The sequence below is a fragment of the Austrofundulus limnaeus genome, unplaced genomic scaffold (genome assembly GCF_001266775.1).
Source record: "Austrofundulus limnaeus strain Quisiro unplaced genomic scaffold, Austrofundulus_limnaeus-1.0 Scaffold0, whole genome shotgun sequence".
NCBI classification, from domain to species: domain Eukaryota; kingdom Metazoa; phylum Chordata; class Actinopteri; order Cyprinodontiformes; family Rivulidae; genus Austrofundulus; species Austrofundulus limnaeus.
In genome coordinates, this window is record NW_013952402.1 from 10,526,673 (window position 1) to 10,539,128 (window position 12,456).

The 12,456-nt window shown below is 37.8% G+C and overlaps 1 protein-coding gene across 4 annotated transcripts in view; it reads right to left on the minus strand.

The window, feature by feature from the left end:
- gbf1 (golgi brefeldin A resistant guanine nucleotide exchange factor 1) overlaps positions 1-12,456 on the minus strand; it is a gene marked incomplete in the record, with an annotated part of 85,399 nt that overhangs the window by 40,204 nt on the left and 32,739 nt on the right. For all 4 annotated transcript variants that reach the window (XM_014002746.1, XM_014002762.1, XM_014002757.1 and 1 more), the window contains 4 exon segments: positions 418-478; positions 889-997; positions 2,342-2,460; positions 8,254-8,385. In XM_014002746.1, coding sequence (XP_013858200.1) covers positions 418-478; positions 889-997; positions 2,342-2,460; positions 8,254-8,385 — 421 coding nt within the window.

The following is a 12,456-nucleotide window of genomic DNA, read 5'->3' on the forward strand; positions in this document are numbered from 1 at the left end:
TGCAAAATCCACCTAATTAAGAATCCACAGCTTTGGATTTTTGCTTCAGCTATTTAAATCCAAAATAAAATATACGGTTGTTTTAATACAGTGTCTGCAAGACTGCTTGAACACAAGCCATTACTAAAGATACTCAGCTACCACCACATATTTTAGGTTTTTCTGTAAAGCTGACTGAGTAATTATCATTTTTGTATTTTTTTACAGCCAGTTAGCCATGGCACTGGGTTGAGTTGAAAAATATTTGAGTTGTAAATGTGCTTCTGATGATTATTTTCACAAGTTTTTTCTTTCAAATTTACCAGTGGGTCACGAGACATATTGCTAAAAGTCAGAGCAAAAAGTTACTGCCAACTTTCAGTGGCAGGAGATTAAAAAAACTACAACTTTGTTCTTCATCCCCTCCTCTCCCTTTACCTGGTGAATAGCAGCTGCACCATATCCACCAGTGTGTGCTCCGCAGACTTTCTAAGGAGTTCTGTGAACAGAGGAAAATAAACCTACATAAGAATCAAGTTTCAGAAAAAAAAGGAATGCATTTTTCTGTCGTAATAAATTATATTTCAGTGAAAAAGGTGTATGGAATGAAACAAACAAATATACGCATCAAATACGGCTTCATTGATTGCATTTATATCCCAGCTGTAAGACTGATCCAATCCAGATGTTTTAAACTGTAGGTTTACTGACATTGTGAAGTGAAAACAAAAAAACTAAAACTAAATAAATCACACAGACATGGTGTGACTTTAAATTTACCTGATTTAATTCACATGTACACATTTTGCCTTTCCAAAACAGAATTATGACACAATATTCAAATATTGTATTTATTATTTATTTATTATCAWATTAGAATAATATGTGATGGGTGCAGGACAAACTCACCACTGAGGCGCATCTCGAAGCAGATTCTGAAGCAGGACTGCATGATTTCACAGACGGACTCATTGGTCAGGTGGGCTCCAACCGGTGTCAGCAGCAGAGTCCTCAGGACCTGCAGCACAAACATGACACGTTATATAACAAGTTTCTGAGATGATGATATCAAAATCTGAAAACGTTAAAAATCCTTTGCAGGGAAATACTGCTATTGTTAAGTGTTTGACCATAAGTAGGAGACTGGTATTCCACGACCCAGTTTGGTCCAAGCTTCAGCTGTCAGATAGCCTCACATTTGACTCTTGAATACTTAATTCTACAGAAACTGCCCTAGTCATGTAGCCAAAAACAAACCTAAATCACCACTCCTCCACTACCGTGCTTGACAGTAGTTGGTATGATGTGTTTGCAATAATATGCGGTTTTTGCTTTTCTCCTAAGGTAAAGTTGTGCATTTTGGCCAAACATGTCAATTTTTTTATGTTGTTGTTTTTTTATTTATTTATTTATTTATCTATTTTTTATGTAGTATCATTTTGTAAACTATGTTTCATTTGATTATATTCTGGGGATAAAAGGGGCAGATATAATAAGATTTATTCTTCTTCTGCTACCTTTCATTTTATTTTGATTTGTGTATTTTCTTGTTTTTTTATTGTATATAGTTTTTTTTTTAATGAAATGAATGCATTTTTGAATTGAAAATATTTTGGTCTCATCTGACCAAAACCTATTTTTCAATTGTCTTGTTGGGCTGCTGGATTTATTTATAGTTGTGGTCAGAAGTTTACATTATAATATTATAATAATACGTTTTAATATAGGTCTATAATTTAATGACATTTATGTCACTGAATTTGAACTTCTCAATTGTACAGAGCAACAATTCACCACAAAATCTTGTCAGGACACTATACAAAAAGGTAATAGGTATAAAATCAGATGGCATGCAATTCAATTCAATCTAAAATAGATCCTAATTTAACACAATAACACAGTCAATTCAGTCCAATTATAATAGAGCTAAATTAAACATATTGCCAAATGGCAATTAGTACAAAGCATAACTAAGCCAACTGCATTAAATCTTCACTTTAATACAGAGGTCCCCAACCCTGCTTCAACACACCTGATTCAAATGACCAACACAGAATGTCATCAAATTTAGCAGAAGCCTGTCAAAATGACTCAATCGTTTCAGTCAGGTGTGTTGAAGTACAGGAAACATGTACAATATGCAGGACAWTGGTCCACAAGGACCAGGGTTGGGTACCTCTGCTTTAATCTTATTATGGAAAAGAACGACTCTTTTTTTCACAGGAAGAAATCTCCAGAACCAGGCAGAAGATGGACCACCACCTGCCTCGACCAGCTGCATGTTGTGCTTTACTACATAAACTGGAGCTTAAAAAAAAAAGAAAAAAAAAGCAAGCAGCTACGAATTATATAAATGCTGCACCTGCAGAATCTTCATTAGGACAACTTCATCGCTGGCAGGGTCTGTTCCCACAAATCTGGCATGTGTGACTGCGTCCGCCATGTTCTCAATGGCCTCTGCTGCAGCTTCATGGTTAGCATCTGCAAGTGGACAAGGAAACATGCTTGAAATATAAAACTGAAAAGATGAATGTCTGCTTTTAATTGTTGACATAATACGACGTGGTGATAGCATAGTATAAAGCGTTACAAATGTTTTTTTTACCTTTTTGTTTATATGTAAGACAGCAGATTATACAACTAAATGTATAGACAAAAACTGATTTTTTTCTATAATTATACTGATACAACAGAGTCTGTTTTAGGAAGTGTTAAAGCTTCTGCAACAACTAACAGCATTAGCTGACTTATCAATTAAGAATAGATTTTCAAAAGCTCAACACATAAATAAAATTAGACAAATCCAGCGTGGTGCATGCACACCATCCCTCAACCTGAGATCTGAGGACCAGATGTGGCCCTTTGTTGGAGGCAGGCTAGGACAAATTGGCTGCCAGAGCAACAGGAGCCGGTGTTTTTGAAACCGGAGAGGTTGCACAGCTATCTGCCTGGAGCCAGCCTGTTTTTCTTTCCCATCGCCCCCAAACGCCGCAATTCATTAACTAATAAGTAGAGGTGGATGGGGTCGAGTGGAGGAAGAGACAGAAAATGGGAGACAAAGATCGGGATTTTCCAAGTTAGGTTACAAAAAGGCTTCGTCACACGGAAAAAAAAGATTGGCAGCTCAGGGTTTAAAATGACACCCAACCTTTCTGATAACAGATAAGACTCCATTTAGGAAACAACTTATCACATGTTTAAAGCATTTCAGTAATTAGCAGCCARTGTTAACGGCTGGACTGCACATGGTATAACCATCAAAAGATGGATAAATATTGATGYCATTAAGTCAGAGTACAACTGTCATTCCTCCCTTAGAGGCAAAAACAAGTACAAAAGTTGTGATGAAAACTTCAATAATCTAAAGTGACGCCACGGGGAGATCCAGCAGAAAGTCAGAAGTGATATAAAACACTAATCCTTCTTTTGGCGCAGAGTCTATACAAATGGTGTCCAAAGGAGGGGCATGGGGAAAGGTGGTGGGGAAGTCGGGGGGGCATTGTTAAAATAACACAGAGGAAAAGGAGAGGCTCAGTGTGTGTGACCGCCTGAGGGTATGTGGGTAAAGTCAACAGGGCGTTGAACCAGCTGCCACATGAAGCAGTTTTAACTTTGGCCACTAAATATAAAAAAGAAGAAGAAAATCAAAGAGTGAGAGGGAGAAGGAATGCTATTGGTTTGTTTAAAAGTGAGCACAAAAACTCCCTGCACAACGGCSCATACACATCTGTAGAAGCCAAACAATGGGACTGAAGGTTTGTTGTATGTAATGGAAGAAGTTAAATGGATGAGTTCACCTGCTCGTCCTCTAAATAGCTCAAAGACCAATCATCGACCAGAATGGGCTGTTGTGCTCGTAGTCAGAAAGACTGCATGTTAGCATTAGCTCTTATTCCCATTTCTACTCTTTTTCTGGGTCAGAGTGACGAAGCAAGCAGAGCTCATTTTACAGTAAGTTAGTGTTTGTCTATTAAACATGTAGGGTACATGTCTAAAACTCAGAAAATGAATTAAAGCTTTCCTGGTACGGTTGTCCTCTTTTTTGAAGGTAACAGTGCAGCAGATTGTTCCTCTTTTCAGTATCATCTCCAAAAATAAAAATACCATCAACTCTCAAAAGAAGGTAAAGACTTACTCAAACGGAGCCGGTCTTTGGAGTACTAAACGTTTTCATTGTTGTTGTTTGGAATGTCTAAAAAGAAATTTTTCTACCTGGGTTGAGATGCATCACGATGTTGTTTGGGATGAGATTAAAATAATGCAGATCAAACCTGACTCAACTCCAAGTACATGGAAGAAAACTGCCTGTTGCTGCTTTTCAGAGCAGATTCAGAGAGCGGTGACTGTGTTGCAACACATACACACAGAGAACAACAAAACTCACTCATACAGTAATCCCTTTATATGTAGATGACACTAACTACTTGAAAAAAAAATCAAAGTCAATCTAAAGCTACATAAAGTTGAATTAAACTGAAATTGAATATTTACAACTTCTTAGATTCATTTTAATTTTCTCCAGCCAGCAGATGGCAGTACTTTACAGGACCGGTGCTCTTTATACTCTTCTATCCTGTCATATAAGCTCAGTTTACCTGGAAATAATCAGTTATTTTCTAACATTTTATGACTTTAGAATAAATTATGACTTATGACAATAATATAGTATTTGTGGTTACTGCATATGAACGTGACATGCACTATACTCCCTAACAAAAGGCAGCCACAACTCCTGAAACATTTTCATAAACGCAATACAATTGTATTTAAAAGGTGAAAAGTCTTTCCAAATCCCATTTCAAAAGTCATCTTTTAGCTAAAATAAATAAAAAAGAAAAACACTTAATCATAAGAGGGAAAAATGTAATCGCCTTGTAAAATTTCCCTTGTAAAGTAAAAACCTGTACAAATCTAAATACACAAATGAGGAAACAAACAAGTAGATCTAGGATTAAAGAACAAGGACAGAAAACTGAAAGCAATACACTGAAAAAAGAAAACAATCAAGAACAGAAAAGACAAATAAAAGCAAAAATAGAAATCAATGTTTGTGAGTCAACTGTTGTGTTACATAGATAGAGCTTTTAGAGTCTTTCTTCATGTGCCCCTAAAGACCTCACCAAGACCCTACAAAAACCATCCACATAGATTCTGGCAGCTGCTTCTTTATGTGGAAGTGATGTCATTATCCATTGTGAAGTGGGCCTAAGTGACTCAGTTTCAGGTGTGAATATATAAAACATCAGCTGCTCTTAACACCGACAACACTTCAAACAAGTTTTTAAATCATAACGCTATTCTAACATTATTTCTTATCTATTATCACTGGAGAAAAAGGCTGAAAAATGCATCCACATTCAATGTAATGTTCTTACCAGGGAACAATGTTGTACTTGTGTAATTTTAGGCCCGTTTTTGTTTAGTGATAGCTGCAGCTGTTCGGAAAGTTTTGCAACATTAACTCAAACCTTCACTATGTAACTAACGTCTGGTGATGTACGCTCATTTCACACTTAAAACAACCAGCAGAATCTGTCATGTTTCAGTGATGAGACTGCAGGCAGCCCTCACTACCTTACTAACCTTAACCTAACTAACCTTAACTATCCTTACTAACTTACAAACTAGACCAAAGCATTGCTGACACTCCAGGAAAGACCTGRCGAAAAAGCAACATAATTAAACAATGTGTCACACAATGGAATTAAAGTCATAGGCAGGGTACACCTTGAATATTTTACAAGTCCATCACAGGGCCACATTAAGACAAATGAGAAACAATTCACACTGACCGAAGGCCCTGTCACATTATGTTTTACACAACTTGTGCCAACTTATAAAACCTTTTTCCAACACTAAAGATGTCTACACTRAAGATGGAACAAAACAAAAACTACTGGAAGCCTCATACATACTGTAATGTTAACAATTAGATCAAACACATAACCTATACGAGTCATTTATAGCAAAACTAAGTCAGCATAAGTTGTCTAAAATGTTATAGTGTGACAGCGCCTCAACACCTAGAGACAATTTAGTTACCAATTAATGTAAAATGTGTGTAATCCATTGTTCATTTACTCTGAGCAATAACAGAGCAAAGAAAGAATCCTAATGTTACTTTCTCTACTTTTTCCCCTCCCCCATCTGTGTTCTCTTGGACATCAATGATACATTTTTGACCACTTCATTCAGTCAGCTAGTATACTGAGGTTATTCTACTGACGTTCTTTTACCTTTTCTGTCCATCCATTCCTTTTGTTTGTACTAATACATTGGTTGGATCAGAGGAGGGAAGCCCGTTCCCTAGAGACATTTTCCAGCTACTCCTRCAGAATCCCAAAGCATTCCTTGGACACAGAGGATATATATTACCTCCAGTGAATAGTGGTTCTGATTACGGGTCTCCAACCAGTGGGATGTGCCCAAAAAATCTCCAGAGGGAGGTGTCCAAGAGGCTTCCTAATCAGATGCTTTAACCAACTGAACCCCCTCAACTAATTTCTGTTGATGCAGAGGAATAGAGGTTCTAATCTGGAAAGCCCCTGGATAATGGCGCCTCGTCTCTATGACTAACTCCATGTTCACAATGCTGGTCTTAATGCTCAATTCCGACTTGGTGCTCAAATCTTTTTTTTTTTTTTTTTTGCATGTTCATTAACATTATATTTTACATGCAATCTCCATCAAAGTGGTTTAAATTCCAATGTTTACATTTGACCCTGCCTCTTGCCGGCTAGTCCAGAAGCAATGTGCTGAAAGTGAAACTAACTAATTATTAAATCAAGAAAGGAGATAAACAAAAATACACTTACAATGAAATGTGAACATTCAGAAATGTGCTGTGACCAAACTATTTAAAATTCTGTGACACCTAAATTAGACTTGTTGAAGAAATTTAAAGTTATTAGAGGTTAGTACTGATGTTAAAAGCACAACACTATATTCGTAGGTTTTCCTTTTTGTAATGTTGACAGTGTTTAATCTATTATGTTTTGAATGAAATAAGTTCAGTTACATGTCCGAAATATGTGACAACACATAATCAAACGTTGTGATGACATAAGCTGAGGATTTTGTCTGAATGCCTGTGATTCAGCCGTAGGTCAGTAGGGCGCGAAAGCAGGCATTGAAGAAGGTGTATATATACATGAACTTCCTGGTTTTCCGGTAATGTTGGTTTCCTGTCAGCTTGAGTGACAATAAACCTCACTCAGATCCAGAATTCTGGTGTTGTACRCTTTAATTCCTTCTGCAAATCATTTTATTTAACAATTGTGTTTTTAATATCGACGTCAGTTTATTGAATACGAATTTTCTTACATTATGTTAATTAGGAATGTGTGATATGGCAAAAAATTCATTTCACGATATACATTATGATGAGTGGCGGTAACGATATATATCACGATATAAAACTTATAATAGAAAATAAATAAATCACACATTAATAGAGTGGAATAAATATGAATAGGTAAAAAAAACTAGACCTTAAAATCTCCTTTTTTAAGGGACACTTTAAAGTCTCCCATAAAAATCTAAATTTAAGGGAGATCTACCTGGTTAAATCATATATATCTCACACACACAATAAATTTAATGTAATAGATATCTGCATCCATTGGGTGTTGTGTTTGGAATCACCAGCTTCGTTTTAAGGTGGTAAAACAAATTGCTTGTATTTATTCCTTTATACACACTTTGCAGATTATTTTTTCTGCACTCCACATGTTTAATCTGTGCGCGCTCTGGCGGGGTGAYGATCATTATGGTCGCGCTTTGGAGTGAGCGCGCATTCAGCCGTGCGTCGTCACGCTATGACCGCAGGAGAAACGACGTCCAGACTGATTTTTGTGCGTCCCACCTGAGCACTGACTTCACCTGCACTGACAGTCGCCTCGCTGCGTGGAAATGAATGGAGGGCGAGCGACGTCGCCTCCCGTGTGTCGAGCCCTTCACMCATGCCATGGCACGCGCTCCTCCCGCAGCAGGCAGTGTGGTCGGTCGGCATCCGACCGGAGGACGCGCCGTCACGTAAATATGTAAACAGTTCGGCGTTCATTTTCACACACCCGAACCAGGTCTGGATAAGTTTTGTCCCCCTCTTCATTTGCGCTCTCAGCCAGGCTTCCTCTGTTTTGACTCCAGCCGGTTAAGTCATCAAAAAAAATTGCACGGTTGGCCGGTAGACTACAGATCTCTTTCATAGGACAAATTTATATCGTTTCTACCATATTGTTTATATAGCGCATTCCTAGTGTTAATGTTTCTTACCAACAAGGCCAAAGGAAAGGAACTTGTTCACAGAGGTAAGAGCAAGGCCAGTGATTGGTCCGGTGGTGTCCTCAGATCGAACTACTTCCAGGAAGGGTCTCAGGAAAAGGTTTGGTTCCACATCAGAGAGCTCTAAGAAACAGAAAAAACAGTCAGCCATACAAGCAGAAAAAAATCCTATGTTCTAACTTCTGAATTCATGTTTTATTGATTATGAACATCCGGTTGTGAGTTAACCAAAAGATGTGGGTTCCATGCCTATCAGTTTTATTAAAAAACAATTCTACAGCTTCTCTCTATCTTTAAATGTCTGGGTACATCAAGAGTGCAATGTTGTAAACACAACCAAGTAAAGAAAAAAWTTTTTGAAGTATTCCTCTACACTATACTGTATACGATGATTTTCAGTTTAAATACAGAAAATACTAGATTATCTTGTTTAGATTTGACAATCTTTCGTGAAAATTTGAATTGTTTCATTGAATTCCAGGTCCAAAAGAGGGTTAATTTTAGTCACTTTTTAAAATTTCACACAATGTAAAAGAAGAGATCAGTATAAGCTGCAATTCATGATCATCAGTGTTATCAAGCTTGACTGCTAAAAAGTACAGTCACAGGCTACAGCTGAAGAGTAAGAGTAAGAAATCCTAGCATTTTTACCCCTTAAAATGTCCTCCTATGAAATTCACAGACTTCAACTGTCTCCCTTTTTCTCAAAACAAAAATGGGCAGGTATAAATACAAAGCAGATAAAACAACAACTGGGAGAACTAGTGGACTGGTGACTTATGGCGTCTTGGGAAACTGCTTGTTACGGAAATACCACGAGGATTACAACTTCATAGGAGCAACTCCACTGCAGACCAGAAAAAACAACCTGAAAATCAAAAGCTAGAAGGAGCGTGTTAAGCTAAATTCCGAAAGCGCACGTGATCGCCACACATTACAGTGTGATATCCAATACCCCAATGCACTGTTTGCAAATCCAATGAAAAATAATTTCAACATTTACGGCCCCTTGATTAGAGGCAAGATTAMGCTAGGACTCTGCTTTCGAAAGAAAATCCTCTAGCCTTGCTGAATATTTTTATTTGATAAGTAAGAATGTTCAAGATATTTTGGCTTAACGGTGCAAATAGCACTTGAAAAAAAAAACGTGATTCACTGGCAGTTACACAAAATCTAAATTTATATTAATTTAAGAAATGTAAGCTCTCCTTTACTCTGGATAATAACCCAGATACATTCTTCATCACATAAACACTCTCTTCCTAGAACCACACCTGGATAAAATCTGTGACACTGTTGCACAAGGGGCCCAGGGGCTCTACTCTAGATATGTTGCCACCAGAGTTTACAAACTCTAYCAGAGATTCCAATTTACTGCCACCATGACATTAAACCACAGCAACATCTCTACTGATCTTTTTTGCATGCTCAAAGCTTTGTGGATTCTACACATTTTATCATGTCTAACAGGAAGCCCACTGCACTCCTAAYACACACCTAAAAAGACCTTGCCAAGACTATCCATGTTTTGGCTTGGTTTTACGTCATACTAGGGTCATACTCCTGTGTGAAGGGGTTCTAAGATTGTTTGATCTGTGAATCGGCTGCCAGAAAACTTTTAAAGAGGGTTTTACTCTCCCATTACTTTACAGTGCAAGAAGAAAAAAAAAATGTGTCAGAAAGGTGGAAGGAGGGTGCTCAAATTAATCTGTCAATAGATCCTGATGAAGACTTCATCAGAGGCGATCACCCTGTAAGTRCCGTTGCTCTGTTTCCAAAGACCACAGAATGGAAAACTCAATTGTGTTGTATTGATCTGGCTGGCCATCGGTGAACRCGGGGCTGACTGCAGCAGCCCGTCTGTGGCCACTACCAATCTTCTTAAATAAAGTCTAAATACAGGCTCTACACTTCAACTCAATCTCACAGGCTTGTGGAGAGAAATAACTAACGATGGCTGCWGTCGCCGTGAGGCAATCACTCTATAACAAGGTTGACCTTTGCCTGACATTGACTGAAAAAAAAAAGAAAAGAAAAAGAAGGATTTATGTACTCCATTCAGCTGCACACATTGCCATTTACCTGCTGTGTGTGCTGGGTACTATTCCCGATCTAAGAATGCATAAAGTCCAGCTCAAGTAAAGCTTAATTGGTAMAAAAGATTCGTGAAATGAGCCATTTACGATTCAGCATGAGCCTAATCCTATCTACCTTTTCCAAACTGGAGCTCCATCTTTCTGCTTGGYGCTTTAAAAAGAGTATCCATCCATGTGTGGATTACATCTCCAAATGACCCTAGCAAAGACGGGTGAGGCAGGGGTAAACCTTTACCCCCCTGGAGAGCATCTTAAGATGAGGCCAACATACTACAAGACAGGCGCAGTCTTTAACACATGCACATTTATTGGCAGTGGAGCAGAAAGGCTTAGAACACGAGAACAACAAGGGAAGATGAATGTGAGGTGCACACAAACCTTATTGTCCAGACAACCGGCCGGGTAAAAAATATACCCTCAAATGATGGAATACAAACCTTATCAACACTCAATAAGACCACCTTTATTTAAAGCATGCAATAATAAACTGAAGGTGCTTCAAAGCAGTCATGGAGGCCTGTGATTCTAAGAAAGTGTTAAAGAGCTTAGCATTAGAAGTAATATCAAGTTCTTTAAATCACAAATACATCAAAGTAGAGAGGATTACATTCTTATGGTTCAGTCAGTACAAGTCACTAAGTGGATAAGTCTGCTAACCGTAGCTGCCATAGTGAAGATATTGTTTAACAGCTGGAGGGTCAGCAGTCAGATCCCAAGCTCCTCTACATCAGTCAAGTGTCTTTGGGCCARACACCACACTTCTTCTTTCCATTCACTCATGAGGTGAAAGCATATGATGCAGACAATTATATTTAGAAGTGCTCTATAATTGGGAATCACATTGTTCTATAAGACAGCTTAAAGTAAGGAACTACACTGGTGCTGATTTGGGTTAGGTGGTATTATACAATACCATAATTTACTCATACACAATAATGCTATTACGCATCGTGAGAAAATAGATCCATATGAAGAGAGCAACAAATATAACAAAAACATATTTATCCAACTGTTTATATTTCCATTTCATTCTAGAATGGACACACAGATCTCACTGGTGACACAGTTGACAAACTTTCAGCAAAAGTGAACAAACTAAAATGACATCTTCTGAGAGGTGCAACACAGACAGGGTGAGGAAGCACAGCAAAGAAAAGGAGGGGTGAATCCCTTTTCTTGACCGATGCAGCGACCCAAAACCAAACACTGATGGTTATTGATCTGGACCTCTTCAGCTGCTAAAATTAAGAGTCAAGGTCCTTGGCTACAGTGCCAGGGCTCCTCGAGATGAGGACAAAAGCAACACTTTAACAAAACCAGGACTTCTAAATGAAATCCAGGGAGATTTCTGCTGTTCATCTGCTGAACAAAGTCTTGCTAGACAGCATTTTTATCTATCTGTCAGGAGAGGTTAGATAAATGTCAGGCTCCTTTCCTCCACATCTTTGTTTCATTCATTTCTTATTTCTGCCCCTGGTCCCTGTTTCCTTCTGAATGAAATTGACACATGTATGTAGAAGGGGCCAATTAGGAAGAAACAACACGGTAGCTCCATATGGTCATTTCGTGGGGCCACATTGGTATTTTATAGTTGCCTTGAACAAAGATCCCAGCACAACCTAAACAGGCAATTTGAAAAGCCCCGGAGAAATTAAAACTTTTCCGAATGCTTGAGAGGACTGCTGTAATGACTACTGCAAAAAAGCTTTTTCTTTATGGGTTCTATGGAATATAGTTTGCATTTTTATTTACACTAGACCTTTTATTCAGTTGTTGATGTAAAAAAAAAGGCAACGCTGTTGAAAACCAAAAGAGTTACAAGAACTTACAAACTCATATTGCTCAAATACCACATTAATTAAACACAATATACTCAATACTGCTTTTTACAAACAGCTACGGTTTTGTCCTGATGCATCTCAGTAATCCAGGTAAAAAATCAAAAAGAAAAAAATTGTGTATGTCTTCTGGACAGATTTTATTAGAGAAGCTACGGTTTTAATAACCTCTCACCTAACAACTGTTATTTCTCACAAAGTAATGACTTTTTTTGTACCCTGATATGTTTCATTTCATTATTGTATGCAATACTATATAT